At 55.2% G+C, this 19053-nt stretch overlaps 5 protein-coding genes across 5 annotated transcripts; 3 read left to right on the forward strand and 2 right to left on the reverse strand.

The window, feature by feature from the left end:
- Window positions 1-2095: 2095 nt before the first annotated feature.
- KVR01_013351 (uncharacterized protein) lies at window positions 2096-3205 on the reverse strand (the record flags this gene model as incomplete). The annotated part of the gene is made up of 2 exons (XM_044781993.1): window positions 2096-2245; window positions 2318-3205. The coding sequence occupies 2 exons, from the start codon at window positions 3203-3205 to the stop codon at window positions 2096-2098; spliced, it is 1038 nt and encodes a 345-aa protein (XP_044637613.1).
- Window positions 3206-4048: 843 nt separating this feature from the next.
- On the forward strand, window positions 4049-4489 carry KVR01_013368 (uncharacterized protein; the record flags this gene model as incomplete). The annotated part of the gene is made up of 1 exon (XM_044792257.1): window positions 4049-4489. The coding sequence occupies one exon, from the start codon at window positions 4049-4051 to the stop codon at window positions 4397-4399; it is 351 nt and encodes a 116-aa protein (XP_044637630.1). The 3' UTR covers window positions 4400-4489.
- Window positions 4490-7773: 3284 nt separating this feature from the next.
- Window positions 7774-12814, forward strand: KVR01_013394 (uncharacterized protein). Its single transcript, XM_044787531.1, has 5 exons — window positions 7774-8367; window positions 8559-8786; window positions 8924-9033; window positions 9159-10249; window positions 10321-12814. Exons 1-5 carry the CDS (start codon window positions 8299-8301, stop codon window positions 11067-11069), a joined length of 2247 nt encoding a protein of 748 aa, XP_044637656.1. The 5' UTR covers window positions 7774-8298; the 3' UTR covers window positions 11070-12814.
- Window positions 11639-14696, reverse strand: KVR01_013342 (uncharacterized protein; the record flags this gene model as incomplete). Its single annotated transcript, XM_044782433.1, has 6 exons — window positions 11639-12346; window positions 12386-12762; window positions 13428-13548; window positions 13675-13779; window positions 13859-14517; window positions 14588-14696. 6 exons carry the CDS (start codon window positions 14694-14696, stop codon window positions 11639-11641), a joined length of 2079 nt encoding a protein of 692 aa, XP_044637604.1.
- Window positions 14697-16337: 1641 nt separating this feature from the next.
- On the forward strand, window positions 16338-18519 carry KVR01_013333 (uncharacterized protein). The gene has a single exon (XM_044782772.1). The coding sequence runs from the start codon at window positions 16539-16541 to the stop codon at window positions 18372-18374; it is 1836 nt and encodes a 611-aa protein (XP_044637595.1). The 5' UTR covers window positions 16338-16538; the 3' UTR covers window positions 18375-18519.
- The last annotated feature ends 534 nt before the right edge of the window (window positions 18520-19053 follow it).

A 19053-nucleotide genomic window follows, 5' to 3' on the forward strand; every position in this document is an offset into this window, starting at 1 on the left:
AAGCCCGAGATAAAGAGTCAGCTTCTATGCTTTGGACCAACGAGCCCACTGGCACTGTATGGAAAGACTAGCCTGGATAACGTTAACCCCCGTCAGACTTGTCATTGTCTGGACGGCAATGGATCTGGTTCTTTGTCAGCATTGTATGCAGCCGAAGCAGTGCTCTAGGAAACTTACGCCAGGGCTCGGTGCCTAAACAATTTGAATATCTCCTTGTATGACTTCATTTCTCTCTCCATTTCAAATTCGATCTGGGAGCGCATGAGTACGAACTCATCTTGGGCCTCATGAGGTTGCAGATCACGCCGAATCTTGATGAACTCCTGTAGGGCCTCATCAACCTTTCCATTCCTGATCAATTGGCGCGGAGAATTCGGCATGAAAGTAGCCAGGCCGATGATGAGGATCACACCCCAGGGTATCTGAATCCCGAGCGGAAGACGCCATTGGACAGGCCCATACGGCGCGTATCCACATGCCATCCCCACCCAGTTCGACATCATTGTACCGAAGCTGATTCCGCACCCCGATATGCCTCCGATGAGGCCTCGATGCGCAGGTGGTGATATCTCGCTAAGGTATATCGGAACGGTTCCCACGAGGCCTCTGAGGCCTGTGTAAGTACTAGTCACGAAACGCAGGCATGAAGTTGGACTCACCCGACCGCGAAGCCTGCCAGGGCGCGACCTGCCAGGAACATTCCAATGTTCACAGACGCAGTCTGGACGATGGTGCCTATCGTTACCACTACGCACATAAACTCCATGAAACGAACTCGGCCGAGCTTGTCACCAACCGCTGTCTGTGTAAGAGCACCAACAGCTTCCCCTGCGATGTAGACGGCAACAACCTGTTTTAAATCGTCAGTATGGGTGTGATGTGAACCCCCGGCCCTTTCTTGGGCGGGGGCGGGTGCTCCATACCGCGCCAGTCAAGGCATTCGACGGGTGGTGCATGTATTCTCTCCAGCTTTGGTGTGCAATTGCTATATGTCTTGTCGTCAATCTAGGATGTCAAAGGCCGCCGATCGATGATTTTGGACTCACTCGTGGTTGCTATGCCGGTGTCAAAGCCCTGGAACAGTGAGACTTCAATACCTATGTTTTCGTCCGGTATGACCTCGGGAGTAAGGGGACGCACAAACAGGAATGTGCCGATGGCGGCAAAAATGGCAATGCCCAAGGTGTAAACGCTCGTCATGATGTGCCTTAGAAACTTCAGAACCGTAAGCCGAGCGAGAACAGTAAGACACGGATGTGGATAGCAGTCGTTCAGAATGTACGTGAATCGGTCTTGGGCAGTCTTGGGCAGTCTTGCGGGGACGCGGCGGCGGGCATCATCCGATTTCGCTGCAGTCCATGAACTTGGTAAGACGCAGCCGGGCACAACTCTTCCTCTAGTCTTGATAGGGATCGATTTTCGTGTTGGCCAGCCTCCCATAGTTGGAGAACACGCTGGAGCTGAGTCGTCGACCCCGATTGAGACGCCCCCCGCCAGACACCCCCACTTTGCTGCGCGCCAACACTGCATCTGGTGAACCGCATCAGTAGAGGCCGTTGGGTGAACTAGAAGCAGTTGCTACAGAATGAGGTACAGGCAATATCATCAAGAGGTCCAATTCGCCCAACGGCCTGCCTGTGTCTGGTGGTTATTGTCTTGAATGAGGGCACTGCCAGTTCCTTGCTGGTCGACCTACGAGGCCGTCGTGGCATGTCAGAGTAAGAGACTTTTGTGATATCAATCTGCTCAACGATCGTTGCCTAAGCACCTCGGCATTGTTGGGAACTGCAGCCTCTACCGCCTAGGATGACAGATGGGGACCGACCATAGGGCCGTGGTGTGCTATGTACGGTCGTGGCATGTGGATGCTCACCACTCCCCTGTCCCCGACCAAGTGGGCAGGGTAAAGCACGAGGGCCCGTCTGGGTTGTAGCAGCCAGATTCATCGCGAGTGGCTCGAGGATAGAGATGCTGCACCCAAGCCCTTAAGTCCCCCCGATGCCATATCATTGGCCGCATACATATGTAACCAGCCCTGTATCACAGCCGCTCACAATCGTAGAAGCAGGCCGGGTGCCTGGCCTGACGGGTCGAGTCACGATGCGTTGGCGGAGTCAACATATTTGACGAGTTTTGCAACATCGCTGTGGCTGGCCTTGCAACACCCTCCTACTAGGATGCTGTGCCATCTCTGACGCCTTGCCGTGTCGACCACAATGTCTCCGAGATGCTGTTCCCATGGAATCTGCGTCACATCAGAACCAGCAGCTCTACGCTGAGGCGGCAACAAAAGGGTAAACGATGGTGATAGGCTTACTGTCGATTCAACTTGGCCAGCCGGGGCCTCCCACTTCTGCGTCGTAGTATTGTACACCTCACCGTTAGTTCCGTCTGGGTACAGAACCAGTGCCGGCCAGGCGGTTATCCTTCCTCCTTGGATCATTTTGGAGACAGCAGCCTCGTATTTTCCGATCAGACCCTCGAGCTTGTGCATCTTGGTGCAGTTGATGCCTATGCCCCAAGGCTGAGCTTTGTTGTCGTCATGAGACAGCATGGCCTCCACGACCTGTTCGACACTGCTGCCATCGGGGAACCCGTCCCCCTCGCCGGGGAAGACGCAGGCTATCCAGAGTGGCTTCGAAGCAAAGCCAGCAACGGCTTTCCGAACGGCGGCGATCTCGTCGAGTCTGGGGATAGTCTCACATGCAATGTATGCAATCCGATCGAGAAGCTGAGGGTCGCTGAAGAGCGATAGCCGATGGGCCCACCATTCTGCCAGCCGTGGCTCGTCATTGTGCTCATCGTCGTACGCCCCGCTATATTCCTGACCTGGGACCATAGTGGAGCCGTAGGGCCCTAGGCTCAGAGCGAGCCTCGCATCCGGCTTGCCCCTGGCCTGGTCGGCGATGTCGACTGCCTGCTTGAGGAAGCCAGGCACATGAGATGCGCCGATGCCGTTCGGCCATGTTTCCGTCTTGGTGGCCGCAAAGCCAGCGAGGGACACTTGGTAGGTGGCCGTCTCGATCACATCAACTGGAACTTGGCCGAAGTCCCTCTGGCAGGCGAGGAGCGTCTCCGGGTCGCTCACGATGGGATGCGAGGACCACAGTGGGGTGGTTTTGCTGGAAAACTTGACACCGTATTTGTCCTCGAGCGACGTCCCGAGGCCCCCATCTAGGAAGAGAATAGGAGTTGGGGATGGCATTGCCGCGGGCGCTGAGCGATTGCTTCCACGACGTGCTGGTTCCAAGTAACAGTGCGTATCGCATGCCGAGTCCAAAGTCAGGGTAGGAATTTTCTAGGCCGGTGGTGGATCAACGGTTCGCTCCACCAGTCGATTCGAGCGGGCCCTCGGTTCCGGCGCGCCGGATCACAGTGCGCGTCGTCGGCCGACTCCGACAAGTGAATTGCCATACTTGGCCCGAACTGCCTGATCCGCATGATTTGGCGAGAAGCAGGCAACTGTGGCCTGGCTGAATTGGCACATTTCTTCTCGAACTTCGCAGTAGAAACTTTGCAGGTCGAGGATGCCTAAAGGTCTGCAGTCCTCCGGCCCGGATCGACGATCCCCCAGACACGTCAGCCCCAATGGAGCTTACTTGGGACCACTGAGAGGATGCACGGCGCGGGCTTGGGCCTATTTTGGTGGTACGAACCGGGTTCTGGGTCCTGCGAGAGCAATTCTGACCATCCTCAATGGCTGTACACAGCTAAGCACTCACCTTATGACGACACGTCAATCCTTCTAGTTCCTAAGCAGGTGGCTTGTGAGCCCGCTGTCACACGCCGGGCCAAGGACCGCCAGGCAGTGAGCTGAGGTGTGCACATGGGCTGGGTCTCATAAGAGGCATCTCCCGGTGCCCATTTGTGCTTAGCCGACATTCGGAGCCTCGAGACCTCGATATCGGCCTAGAACATTGGAGTTATTTTGCGTGCAGAATTGCATCAACGACCAGCTCACCCTGGCATTCAAACGCCCGAGCAACACCAGCCTGGTCTAATCAGATCATTTATCACCAAGTGCACCAAAGAGATCGAGTTATATCCAATGGAGCCAATGGAGCGCGTGTTCTTGAGCTGCCATCGCATTGCGGTCGTTCTTCTCGCTCTCCAGGTAGCTGGTGTACTGGCGATGCCGACATCTATGCCCACCTCGACGACGACACCACCACAATGGTCCAGTATAGTTGAAACGACGAGACTTTTCGTATCTCTACGAATCACTGGCGATGCGACTACCGCCATAATTGCAGCAGGGGCTATCATTGGGCTAGCCGCCGCCTCGTTTGCTGTCTTCGGACTCGATTGGAGGGACTACTACGATCAAGGGCCATTAGACCGGCCCATCATTGAAGAGTATGAGGGCTTTCAGGTTTCAGACAAGCATTTCGACGTATAGAGGACCGTGGCTTCCGAATGTTGATCAACAATCACTGCATCCAGGGCCAGTCAGTCACATATGGGTCGGCCATTTGGAACGCCGCATCTAACCACCACCTGGGCACTTACTCGCGCGCCCCCAATGGACCACGCATCGACCAGTGCAGTCCACGGCCCGTGGTGGCCTGGGGCCGAATTCGATTGGGTAAACTCGATGGAGGGCAACGTGATTCGGGTCACTCCCTTCTTGGGGCCGGCAACTGGATGCACATGTGTCCAAGGCTTGGGGAACTGTGGTGGATGGATCGAAAGCCGTCTCGAATCACGCGTGGGAATTATGCGACGGAAGCACCGGGTTGCCGTCCATCTCTGCACGTTCGCAATTTTATCGTTGCCGTCAAACGATCGTGGATTGGACACGGCAAAAAGATTGAAGGGGGATCAGCGCTCAGCATGAACTACGGAGTACCCCAGGAGGTGCCAAAGCACTATCAGGCTGAATGGCACCTGCGCATACTTCATGATAGGCTGAAAGGTGGCCAGGGGGAGAACTGTGACCACACGCGGGGACAACTCTCCCACGATCGCTCTCGTCAAACCCGTCGCAGGACTCTGGGCTCTCTCACATCCAGTATCGAACCTAACACTGGAGCTTATGAGAAGGTGTGTCCTCCAATAACATGGACAAGATGGATCACTGGCAAATCAACCCCAGGCAATTGCTCGCTTATGGATACACTTCGACAGGCGTCGGGACGGCCTTGGTTTCCGCTAAGCCCTCCAGGGCTGGTTCGCTGACTTTATCGCGTCATGGAGGATCGACAAGCAATCATCACGAGGATGCTTTCAATGCATGGCGCGATTCATTCACAAAATTTGAAGCAGTGATATTCCGGTCGGTTTGTTTACATGAGTTTACGTTTGCAACCTGGCTTGTCAGTATAGAAGGAATGATTGTTGTCACTGGTACTCAAGGCTCTGATTATGAATGTGAGATGTTTACGACGTTAAGCAATGGTCAGACATATTCAGCCCTCCCGTCCTATCTGGATGAGGGGTTTTGCTCAGCGGACGTGCCATATTCTGGAATGGGAATGTTGTATTATCTCGCCACAATCTTGCCTTGTGAGTAATCACTGTCGCGAGAAGCCTCGGCACAAGAGTCTACCGCCATCAAGCGGCAAGGAGATAGTCACCCGAATACCATGCCTTTGAAGCAGTGAGTACACTACATGGCCCATGTTTTGAGATTGTTACCGGTATCATAGCACTGCCGCCCTCCCCCCCCCCTCAAACGGGCATGATGGACTCTATGAAGACTGCCGTGTGATATCTTATGCATGATTCCTAAGGTCCATGAACATCTGGGGTCTTACTTAGACCAGAGAACCAGTTGATATCGAGGCCACCAGTCCGCTTTTGTTTGCAGACCTTTGCCAAGCCGCTTTGTCTCGGGCTTCTGATGTTTTAGCTCAACACGAGCTGATTGCCGTACTGGTCAGGTACCCGGGATGAGCCCTCCAGTCACCCTGTTGATGAGTTAGACGGTTTCAAGACATGCTTGTAAAATCCTCTTCATCTTTACGTCTGCATTTACCGCGGTAGCGATAACCAAGCAAATTAAAGCACCGCCCATCCTTGAACCGCCAATCTTGCAGCAGCACTGGTGCCCGAAGCTAAGCAGGCAATTAGGCCAAACTCGGAAGGCGTTGTGACCTTGTTACGCGGAATCATGCGATTTGGTGTTTCTAGAATCCTGCATCTCCGCGCACAACCTTGGAACCGTTCAACTGTTGAACGCTCACCTGGTTCCGCCAAACCTCCACGGCGGGCTTGCAATGGATTCAGCACACCACGGTGCCGTGCACACAACCAAGCTGCTCCCAAGCTGCTGCTACAAGACATGGACACTCGTCGGATATCAAACTGCGAGGGCTGTGGAAGTTTCCCCGTGCCCTCGCGTCAAGGGCAAATATTACCTACACGCCGAACCGTTTTGGAATCTGAGGCTCTGACGGATTCAGCATTGAATATGAAGGGAGTGATCATCGCCCGTGCGCCTGGATCGGTGCCAGCACGTGGCCCGTCCAGCGGAACTTCTGGAAGCTTTACTTTTAACAAACGAAGATTTAATGATGCCAGTTTCAAATCCTTGAGCCCGTGACCCTTGCAACCGGATAGCTGCTTCCTGTGTCGCAAGTATACGCTGGGCACTACCAGCCAATCCGATGACGCGTTGTATGGTGACAGGGTGATTGGGGCCATCGTCTCCAGATGTTTGTACAGGCATGGAAACATCATCCAATCAAGCTACATGTTCCGTCGCTTGGAGTGATGAGATACATATGTAGACGCGAGGCTCGACCTTAACCGGTCGTTTGACCCTACTAATAAGTCATGCTAACATATCCGTCCCGATGCAATGCAACCACCCATCCTGACGAACTGTGGGAGCCCCTGGTCTCGACCACCGCTGTCACTTATGGTGGTCTCACTGGAGCTGACTGGTCTACCTATCATAGCCTGGTAGGGTCGGACACATCTTGTACCGCCCGGGATAGTGGGCATCATGTTTAGACTTCATCTGAACCATGGCGTCATGACTCGAGCACGTGTTTCCGGCCTCGGCTCCAGAGCAGAGCATATCTGTACATATGTTGACGCGTGCTTTCACCGTCATGTGCCTTTTGGGTGTCTAAAATGCAACAAGACTGCACATGTGGGCGAGAAGAGTTCTGTAGAGCACGAGAGGAGGAACGGGGAGGGGGAGGCACGAGATGAACAACGGGCGTGTGTTCAAGGAACAGTCGATGTGACGTTGAACGGATTCTACGAGAATTTGGTCTCTGGGAGTTGGGATTGGTCGTTCTGGTGTCAATTGGTGGTATCTTCGTCAACACTGCGTTATACGAGCCCGTTGCACCGGCCGGCGGCCCAGCGCTCGTCTCACCACGGGCCCTCGTTGCTGGACGAATCACACCAACATCTATGACATGCCTTTCAGAGTTTCAACCTCCGCACTCTGAGATCCAATGCTTGGCCCTCCGCCTCGGCCTCTCACACGGCGCAGCAGAAGTACCACCACTCATTCCCGGCGGCCAACCGTGGAAGGGACAGAAGCGTCCGTCGGGGGATTATTAGTGTCGATCTACACCACGACACTAACGTACCCTGGAGCGTGCTACCACAGCACGGTATGGAGCCGTCACATCTACGAGTCAGCATCGTGCATGCACAGAATGCAGCTCAGACTGCTTCTAGAACGCCAGGAATCTCGATGCAAGCCCAGGTTCGCTAGCCGTCGTGGGGTGCCGACTATCGCGAATTATATCAGCCTTCAGGACTGATACTCTCTTTGGTGGTTGGCCTACCCCATCGGGAGACATGGTACGATTTTTGGCCTGGGCCGGCCTATCACGCGATGCCTGGACGTGGGAGCAAACCTTATTTTTTGGCCCTCGGCCTGGCACCCAAGTCCTGGTCAAGACTTTGACCTGGGCATTGATTGGCACCTTACGCAGAGACCTCGAGGGAGGGAGAGGGCGGAATAGCCTGCCCGGCGCCCAACACCCCTCACATCCCATCCCATGCTCGCCTGCCCTCTCTCCACCAGGGCGAGCCACACCCCGGCACCGGATCAGAGAAACATGATGCGCGTACCGGGAAACTCTAAAGTCCTGACATACCATTCTGCCCGAGCATCCCCAGACTGTCTTGCCCCCCCGCCCCTGGTTCCGGCTAAGTATTCTCCACAATTTCATCCCGCCCAACTCTCTGAGCGACTATGCATCTGCCCGCGCGAGAAGGTCGTCGCCGCAGTCTGTTTCCCCTGATTCGACTCCGAGCCTCGTCGGGCCCGCGAATAGCTGACACACGAGGCCAATCTTTTGTTGTACCCAGTACGGTACCGTCCGGCTCATGGCCAAGAGATCCTGGCACGAAGTAACCGACTCCCTGTCGCAGGACATGGCTAGCCCTCCCCTTACGGTAGGTCGGGCCCCTCCCACTATCCCCATCCACCACCCACTTGGGCATCCCTTGCCTATTTCAGATATTGGACCCTCCTTGCCCCGTCCCTATGCGGCAACACCACCTCGCCAGCCATGTCCTGGTTCGTGGCCGCCGGTCGCTGGCAGGTGCCACAGTGATGCTGACCCTGAGCCCTACCAACGATCTAGAGCAGGCGCCGCGGCTATGATCTGCCACCGGGTTCTTCCTCGGCCGGCCTGACCCAGGCCCAGACCGGGGAAACTCCTAGGCGCACCAGTCACCCGTCCCTCTTCCAGTCCGTTTCCACACCACGTGGCGATGTGCCGCCCTTCCAGCAGCCTCAGCGGAACCCTTCCCTGGCATCTGTGGAGATATCGCGGAAAGTGAAGGCCTGTGCAGCATGTCGTAAGCAGAAGGTAGGGGGCCTCCCGTCCTCCCGTCACCTGTCACTACCATAGTCTTTCTTTCCTTCCTCCTTTTTCGGCGCCGGAACTCCACCGCTCCCGAAAGCTTTTGCCGGGAACTCACAGTTGTGCCTGACCTCGCTATGTAGATCAGATGTCACATGGAGGATGGCAAGCCTCCATGTGTGCGGTGCAAACAAAGGAATCTCTCTTGTGTCCTAAACAAGAGTTTACAGATGCTCATGGATGAGAGGTCTCAGTAAGGTTTCCCCCCTTCCATTGTTGTTATCATCTCTTGGCCCCGTTACATTGTTTTCGAGGACATGCTCGCCAGCTGTTGCGTGACCTCTCCCAGTGCCAGCGGATGTCTGACAGTCGTGGTAGGTGGCACCAAGACGTTGTCGGCGACCTGGAGCTCATATACACGGGTGTTCAAGAGCTGAGGGAACGGTCTGCTCTTCCTCCCCTTACCGGACTCCGCAGCTCCTCTGACCGGCCGGGTCCCGACACAATGGACCCGGGCGTGCAGGAACAGCACGAAGATAGCGGCGGCGTGTCACCAGGAGACAACAACTCGCCAACCATGATGAACATCCTGGATGAAGGCATGACCGACGTCACCACGCATCACGCGGGCTTCTTCCCACCCTCTATCTCATCAATAAACCCACAAGGAAGCCGTCCGCCCCTCCCCTCTCATGACTCGGGCGAGGACGCCCAGAGTCTCCACTCCGGGGGCGGGGCCCTACGGGACTTTATCGCCGCGGGGCAGATCTCCCTGGTGGACGCACAGCGGCTCTTTGATCTTTACATCGAGCGGCTTGACTACTTCGCATACAGGATCGGTGGCCGCTGGCGGACGCTAGACGCGCTGAGGGCGCGGAGCGCCATTTTGACCGCGAGCATCCTGACCGTGGCCGCATTGCATGATTCCTCGTCGAATCAAATTTACCCGGTCTGCAACAGAGAGTTACGGCGCCTGATCTCGGCAAGTATATTCGACAGGAGGGTTAACCGTGACCACCTCAGAGCCCTCTGTGTGGCCTCGTACTGGCTGAGCGATATCAGCTGGACCCTTTCCGGCATGGCGATTCGCCGGGCGACCGAGATCAACCTGAGCGGTAATTATCAGAGGGTACTCATGGAGGGCAGCGAGGATGCGGCTGACTGCCTCAGGCTGTGGTACAATCTTTTCATATGTGATAGGAACCTGTCCACTCTCTATAGTAGGCAGACTCTTGTGTGCGAAGACGCCAGCACTCAGGGCTGGGAGGAGTTTCTCAAGACGCCATCCTCCACGGATCATGACAAGAGACTAATGAGCCAGGTCTCCTTGCATCTGATTCTCACAAGCGTCCACGAACTTTTCGGACCGGACAACGGGGTCATGATTCCGCCTGCTTTTTCAATGCAGATTGCGCACTACAGCCGTCAGCTGGATCATTGGGTAGGTGTGTGGTCGACAACACTGAAGAGTCAGTATCTCCCTCCCCCTACGACTTGAAGAGTCGGCCCATAATCTAATCCCATCGCTATCCACTCATAGGCTGCTCCTCGACGATCGGCGAATTTCCAGTCAAGAATGCCCTAATTTACTACCAATTCTCGAAGCTCTACCTCTTCAGCCACGTCTTCCGAGGGCTCGCGAGCAAGGATGCTGTCCCCATCCCGCTGCGCGAGGCTGCCTCGGGTGCTATTGCGGCGGCGACCAACATGATCGAGCTTGTCCTGCAGGACCCAGACATTGCGGCCAGCCTCCGGGGCATGCCCACCTTTGTGCACGCAATGGTATGCTTCGCCTGTGTGTTCCTTCTGAAACAAGCTGCCAAGCGGCAGGACGGGCTGGTGGACGGCGGCCACGTCGGTGACCTGGCAAGCAGGCTCGTCGCACAGTTTAGATCGATCCAGGCAGGCAAGTGGCACATAGCTCACATCATGGCCGATGGGCTGGAAAAGTCGGCTGCTTCACTACTCGGCGAGAGTGGTTCGAGCATGGCAGAGAGACAAGGCAGTAGTGCAGGTAGCGGTCTCGCCAAGGGGGGCCCTGGCAGCATGGCCGAGGATTCGGGGCCGGAGGATACATCTGGCATTGCATTTGGGTTGTATGCTGACCCGAACGCCTCGTCTTTCCAGGGACCCGTTCCATCGGGCCTTGGTGATGTGGGGGGCTCGGTCGGGATGCAGTCGATGCAGGGTGCCATCCAGAGTCCTGGCTTGGCTTTTGGGCCCCAGGGCTTCTTCGAATTTGGTACGGCCCCGCCGGGTTCAGAGAATGAGCCTTTCGGATTCCCATGAACGTCGGTACGCAATCAAGTAGGGGCCATTCTTGTCCTGGGGCCTTGTGTTCTTCCTTCGCAGAGTGAGGTGGTCTTCAAAAGCAACTTCGGGACTTGGACAAGGAGCTGTTGACTTGATATGGGAGACTCGGAACCTTATGAACATAACGCAATCATTGACACAGGCTTCATGCGGGTGCCACTGCGGTGTTACAGGACAAATGATCACCTGTTGTTCGTTTTCTGGTAGCCGGAAGGCCACCCCAGATGCAAAGGATGGAATCTGGCAGCTGGCTCTTTGTCTCAGCCACTCGTTGCCCCACCACTCTCTCCATATACAGCAATATCTTGGCCGAATAATTAACCCTCTTGCCGGGGGCATCAAGAGATGCAGGCTTTGTCAGCTGTTTCAGGAACAGTCTCTTCTCGTCTCGGTAACTTTCAACTGGTGCTACTGTCCACCTGGGCTTAGGTAGTACCTTTGCCATGACAGACAAGACCGGCAGAGCTTATCCTCAGGTTCCGTGGCTCCCATACTGCTGCCCCAGCTGTTTATCATGCTTGTTTCGCCTGTCTGGCAGTTCGTTCCTACTGGGCGGGTGGGCCGAACGCGAGGCGTGAGGTTGGGCCCTGAAAGTCGACCTGCGAGACGTCGATCTTTTCGCCGGCAGATGGTGCACTAGAAAGCAGTTGAGCAAGATCCCCAAATGGCTGGCGGGCCTTGGACTTGGGCGAGAAGTCGGCGATGGGTCTCGCAGAAGCGCCAAGTAAATCATGGTCGCCCAGGTCGCGTTCATCGTCCTCCCAGTCGCCTTGAAACGTAAAAGAACCATTTTCCGAGGAATTCTTGTCGTCATCGTCGCCTCTCAGGTCGTAACCTTCCTCGTCTTCATCTATCTCCATCCCCTGATCCTCGTCTTGGTGCATATCCGCCTCCTCGTTGCCGTCACCATTCCCCTCAATGAGCTTATGTGGCCGAGGCTCAGCCCAAGGTGAATGAAGAAGAGCATGTACCCTGACCAGCTTCTTTGCAAACGGCGACTTAGGCATCATCTGTTCCGCGGACTGATCCAATGCAGCAGCAACAGCTGATCCATTGCCGACATTAGCCCTGGCCCTTTTTTTCGCGATGCGTCTGTGACGCTTCCTGATGAAGCGGACATGAGCCGCATCAAGTGATTCCACAAGATCTCTGACGATAATAGCTGGCATGTCGCTGGGCAGGCTGGAGACTTTGATGATGTGCTCCCAGCACCGCGCTCCCAGCGGTGGGTTGGAGCAGCCGTGACAGGGCGTCTGTGGACCACATTCCAGCTGCAGGTCCGGAACTGGTACAATAAAGTGTCGCTCAACATGGTCCAGCAAGTCCATGAGCACGGGGGTAACGTCGCGGGCGTTTGGGCCCTGTTTTTGCAAGGCTTGACACAGCACATGAGCCCTTTCGGGTGACGAGACCCACATGGGCCAGCTGGTGCGAGCAAGTCCAGCACGGGGTATCAGGACATCCAGACGCTCCAGAGGATCTATAGGCAGGTTACCTATGCCCTTGAGAACCTCTCTGATGCGTTTTTGATACGCCGCTCTGGCGTTTCCGGCTTTGCGTCGCGCGCGTACCGAGAGGCCGGCAGTGATGTTTACCGGGTGTGCGTGTGCTTTACCAGTTTTTACACGACCCATGGTGATAGTTCGGTAATGCACCCGTATAAAAACGGCTTGGAGAGAAGGTCGAGATGTTGGTGGGTTCGGATAGCATTGACAGCAGACAATAGATACATGTACGGATGGAGTGATGTTGGGGGTGGGCACTCGGCAACGAGGCGGTGTTGGAAGTCAACAACAAAAGTGCATGAAGCTGACCCCGCCAAGAATACTACCCCAAGTCAAGCAGCAAGCATCAGGCCCACCAATGAACACCCAAGCTGAGGGGCTCTGGCGGGTCCACGATGCTTGCAATCAAGGCGAGGAACAAAGGCAATATCGGCACTCCCGGCTCATTATATATATATCTGCACATAGCCTGATTTTGCTTGAGTATTTTTCTGATAATTACTTTGCACTTTTTTTTTTTGGTGAGCCAAGTGCCAGAGGAGCGACTATCTCCGGCAACAGCAGTGTGTAACCAGGAGGCGGGTGATTTGTAGATCTTCCTAACTTATGGTCTATCGCACGAGTGTGGATGATGCGATCAATTCGAGTTGGATGGGGGGAGGCGTGAATGCACTCTTAGAGAACAGCCTTGGTTGTCCGAAACGCCCCCACTGACAGGATATCCTGAACGATTATCCCAAACCAACTTGAACATCGAGAGTGCCACCGCCTACCCACTTACTATTATTACCTCACGATCGCAGGTACTCATTCACCTTTTTGCCCAAACGGAGCGCGCCCTTGTATTGCCACATCCCGGGAGCATTGCCCTTTCCAAGACCCTCAATGGCTTCTGCAAGTGGTGGACCGAGCCCTTCTGACTTAATCTCTTCTAGCGTGTAGAGGTGTGTCTTGAAAGAAAACAAAATGGCCTTGGTCTTGGGGAGCCGACTCAGCGTCTGCAATTCACACCGTACCCGCGCCTGTACCACAATCAGTCAGCTATCTTCTAGCGTTAATTATACAACCGAACTTGCCTGGCTGAGATCAATGTCTTCGTCCTTGATGATATGGTCAAGGTCTTCTTCAAGCACGTGATTGCTTTTGCAGTTGAATAGGATAGGCGAATCCACAACAGACCACTATCGTGAACCAGCTGTCAGTCTACACGTCATGCCACAGGTGGTTGTGCTCAATGCCAAAGCATTGGCAGTCACTTACATTCACACGCTTTACATTCTTACCGACTTCTAATTTCTTAAAATACCTCTCCATGCTTGGCCCGATCTTTTCATAGCTGGGGACAGGCTTGTGGATTTCAAAGAGCAACTTGTCCAGCTTTTGCGACGGATCGAACCCAGAGCAATAGCAGCAGACATACGCCACGCTGCGGTGACCCTGATCGGTTTCATGGAGCAGGAACATGTCATCCTCCACAGTCTCTCCGAGTATTCTGAGAGACTCTGTTGAATCCTCGGGTGGAGTGGTAGGGGATGCAGCACCAGTGGTTCTGTTGAAAAATGTCTGTCCATCTTCGGAGAGAGAAAACATGGTTGGGAACCTCCGAGGCAGATAGTCTGACAGGAGGAACGAGTAGAGCTCCTCGACGGCTGCTTTTCCACTTGGAATGGCGCCCAAAACGATGTTCAGTTGTTGGGCCATGAGTTGCCGTCTCTCTAGGACTCGGTCCTTGTAGTTGTGGTCCATAACAATCAGATCAGCGGGCTTGGAATTCTGGACTGCCATGGTAATGTGATAGACTGGTTTGAACGGACGCAAGGACAGTGGCTTGGTCGCTTTCCAATCGAAAGTTGTTAGGGGTTCGACAGAGCTCATCGGACATGCTGCTAGCGCGTCCTTTTCGCTTGAGTTGGCAGTATCTACGGGCTAAGTGGCTGTGAGTGGCAAAGCAGATACCAAAAGTACAACGGATAGAAGCCGACTTCTCACTACTCACGTATTTGCCATGCCCCTGGGGCCTCCTAGTGCGTTGTACGACAATGATCACCGCAGCAACAGCTAGGGCCACAATGCCCCATGCCGATAGGCCGAACGGCATGTTTCACGTTGCTGTAAGGCGCGGCGATATAGAAGTTGAGTCGGTTGCACCAGCTCTCAAATGCTGCGAGTGTAGCCGACAGCTGGTCGGTTGATTTAAGGTTTAGGGTCAGAATGAGAGACAATAGATTCAATGTTGACAGAACAATGCGTGCATCGCCTCTGCCCGACTAAGTTCACTTGTGAAGCTTAGGCCGGCCCCGGTGCCGGAGATAGTGACTAGGACTAAAATATTGGTCCAACCGGGCCGGCTCTGCCATCATCGTCTCAACATGTGGGGGGCAGGGGGGAGGCGGGAGGCGGATAGGTCGAATACAGCACGACTGAGTCGGATGTCAATCCCGAGATCGCTGCCGTTTCTCCACATAGCTTAATTCGACGACGCTGCCCGCTGCCCTCCCCTCCCTCGCAGTCGGGGGCACTCTCCTCTTGGGCTGAGTACCTATATCAGCCGCCACGATGCTTGTGATAATGCCACGGGACCAATCATGCGTCTGCCTGAAGCAAGCAAGATTTTCATTTTGCCACCTTGAAACCGAAAGCCCTGGATTGGAGCGGACGATTCGCAAGGCCGAGTAATGGGGGTTTAGGTAGTCTCATTCTTAAAACATACGGTCCTTATACAAGATCCAGATGCAGGGATAAAAGTGACCGGGCTCCAGGGCTGGTTCGTCCACTATCAAACTTGGAAGTTACACGATATGATTCATATTGAATCTTGGATGATGACTGTGCAACACGGGTTCCTGTGGCTCTTCTAAGCGAGTTCAAGAGAGCCCATTGGGGTAATCCATCCGGGGTGTGAGAAAAAGAAAATCAGCTTACATCATCTGTGGCGGGCCGACGATGGCAGGCCGGCCGTACAACGGTAGTCGGACAGTCCTAATGACCGGGGCAAGCCACGCCTGTTGTGTTGGGCCGCACCGCGAGAAGTCTGAGAGTACGGAGTACCACGGACTGCTGCTCATACGTAGTAGTAGTACACCGGCAGCAGTGGAGTCCACGGTCTGATCTTTGGCCATTCACCGTTCCAATGTGATTCCAATGTGAATGAATAATAGGATATATGACTATGGGGTGGTCATCTTTAGGCACTAGGCATCTCGGTCTCGTCGTCTTGTCCGCTCCAGCACAACTCATGGGAAATGATGTGTATCTTTCCGGATGACACACCACCGCTTACAGGCGGTATCTCCCTTAAAACAGCTTAACCCCGGTCTGGACTGTGCCGTCTTTCTGGTTGGGGCGCACGCCGGGGGCCCCCAACCGGTCTCCAATCTGTCCGACCCCCGATTCCCGCCGGCGCATAAGCAAATAGGACATCTGGATCGTGCCGAGCCCTTGCCGCCCCAGGCCCTTTACGGCAAGGCCCCGCTCAGAAGGCTGATGGCAGCCCGCTCGCCAAACAAATAAGCAGCGGCTCGACTCTTCGCACAGGCAAGCTGTGGTGTAATCCGCAGCCCGAGCGTGAGAAGCGCCATGGGCGGAAGGTTACTCACTCCAAAAGCCGTGTCGCCAACTCCGAGCGGCATCAATTCCCACCGGCGACATTAGCTGTCACATCATTATGTGTGCACGGTGATGACTGGAAGACTTTGTAAGACGACAGCTATGACAGTATCACAGTGAATATAATATAATTGAACAACATGGCCTTGACTTGCGTACGGAAATGTCCCCATCATCCAACATCCAGCCCTTCATCCTTAACTAGAATCTGCTGCCGCCGCGATCTTCCCCCTGAGGTCATTACTAGTCCCCTAGTCAACAGACCAGTGACTCAACATTCCACAAAAGCAAACTAAGACAGATATTTCCGGGGACACCATTTCAATCGACTAAAATGGCCCAAGGGGCCCTCTCACCGTCCTCGGCGGACGCTATCCCTCAGACATCCACCACCTCAAGCATCGCCAGCACCGACATGGAGAAGGAACAGGCACAGATCCCACAGTCACGTTCATCCTCTGACGCATACCACCATGTCGACGTCGACGTCAAGGAGGAAAAGGCTGGCAATCAAGAGCCATCAGAACCCGCCGGGGACCTAGTCCACACCCTGTCGAGAGTGGCCACGGCGGCGTCCGAACTGCGGCGTCAAGAGACCCGCCAGGACGGCTCAGAATACCCGGGCGGCGCCAAGCTGGCCCTGATCACCGTCGCCTTGTGTCTCGCCGTCTTTCTCATGGCCCTGGACAACTCCATCATCGCCACGGCCATCCCAAAGATCACAGACGAGTTCCACAGCCTGGACGCCGTCGGCTGGTACGGCTCTGCCTACCTTCTGACCACGGCCGCCCTGCAGCTCCTGTTCGGCAAGTTCTACTCGTACCTCAACATCAAATGGGTCTTCCTGAGCGCCATCGGCCTCTTCGAGCTGGGCTCCTTGATCTGCGGCGTTGCGCCCAACAGCACGGCCCTGATCATCGGCCGGGCCATCGCCGGCGCAGGCTCGGCAGGAATCCTGTCCGGGGCCCTGATCATCCTGGCATTCACCGTGCCCCTGCGGAGCCGCCCGGCCTATTCCGGCGGCATCACCTCCATGTACGGTATCGCCTCGGTCGCAGGACCCCTCCTGGGAGGCGCATTCACCGACAAGGCCACGTGGAGGTGGTGCTTCTACATCAACCTCCCCATCGGAGCCATCACCGTCTTGGTAGTCGCCTTCTTCTTCCAGCCGCCCAAGGGCGCCTCGTCGTCATCCGGAGCAGGCGCAGCAGCGAACAAGAACAAGACCCGGCGGGAGATCCTGAACGAGTTCGATCCGATCGGGACCATCGTGTTCATGCCCGCCATCGTGTGCCTGCTCCTCGCCCTGCAGTGGGGCGGTACCACGTACGCCTGGGGCAACGGGCGCATCATCGCCCTGTTTGTCGTCTTCGGCGTGCTGATTTCCGCGTTCCTCTTCATCCAGTGGAGGCAGCAGGAGAACGCTACTGTTCCACCGCGGGTCGTAAAGATGCGAAGCGTCTGGTCCGGCGCCCTGTTCGCGGCTGCCACCGGAGCCGCGTTCTTCTCGGGCATCTACTTTCTCCCGCTCTGGTTTCAGGCAGTCAAGGGGTCCAGCGCAGTCAACAGTGGCATCATGAACCTGCCCATGCTGATCTCGGTTGTCCTCTTTAGTCTCACTGCAGGCATTGTGGTCTCGTTGGTGGGGTATTACACCCCGTTCATGCTGTTAAGCACCGTGCTTATGAGCATTGGGTATGGGCTTGTCTCGACCTTCCAGCCGGACACTGGCGCCGGTGTCTGGATCGGCTATCAGATCCTTGCTGGAGCCGGCGTTGGATTTGGCATGCAGCAGCCCCTTATGGCTGTGCAGGCAGTCTTGAGCGACAAGGACCTTCCCACCGGCACAGCCGTCGTTGTGTTCACACAGACGCTCGGAGGTAGTCTTTTTGTCTCCGTGTCGCAAAACGTCTTCAGCAACAAACTCGTTGAGTATGTTGGCGAATATGCCCCCGGTCTCGATCCTTCTGTGGTCCTCGCTGCCGGCGCCACAAGCATACAAAAGGTCATTCCGTCTGAGTTTCTGGACGGTGTCACGCTCGCTTATAACGACGCGCTGATGCAGACATTCCTAGTCAGTGCTGCGCTGGCGGCGTTTTCGATAGTAGGGAGTGCATTCATGGAGTGGAGAAGCGTGAAGGGCAAGAAGGTAGACATGGCGGTGGCCTAATTATAGACAGTAAGGATTGTTTTGAAGGTGAATATTCTGTATTATACGGGCGTTGGTCGTGCTTTTATATAGAGAGGCTTGTACTAAGCCAGAGACACCCGACTGAGTATCAACAGGCTCAGATAATTAATGAATGATTTCGATATCCTTGTTGCATTGAATGCCCTCCTTTATCCCACACATGAGGTGGCCGCGGCCTTGAGGCGGCTCTCCTGCTAGTCAGGCGTCATTTATGCTCTGCGAGCATCAAGGCCCACCACCCTGTAGGCCTGTGTAGAGACCAAAGGGCGAGCGAACAGGATAGTGGCCTTCCACTCAAGGAAACGAACCAAGGGATGCAAGTTGCCACGGCTCAGGCCGTAAGCCTGGGTTTTGACTTTCTCTGCCAGTACTTAAACCTTGGACCGCGCATAGATCCCGAAGGCAAGAGTCCAATATTGTTCCAAAGCATGTAGGGAGAAAAATGTCTGTACACTGACGCGCAGCAGCAGGCGATGCAGATCGCGGACTGTACTGTGACCAAAACCAATACCGGGGAGATGACATCTCGACAGCCCGTGGTCAGCAACGCCGGGTACCTTGACAATCTGCTTCCGTAGTCCTTCTGGACACTAATGGGGATGCAATTGAATGACAGCACTTGAGTGTTGACATTCAACTGGTCAGGGCTATAGACGAT

Source organism: Diaporthe batatas (genome assembly GCF_019321695.1).
Source record: "Diaporthe batatas strain CRI 302-4 chromosome Unknown Contig00026, whole genome shotgun sequence".
Classification (NCBI taxonomy): Eukaryota; Fungi; Ascomycota; class Sordariomycetes; order Diaporthales; family Diaporthaceae; genus Diaporthe; species Diaporthe batatas.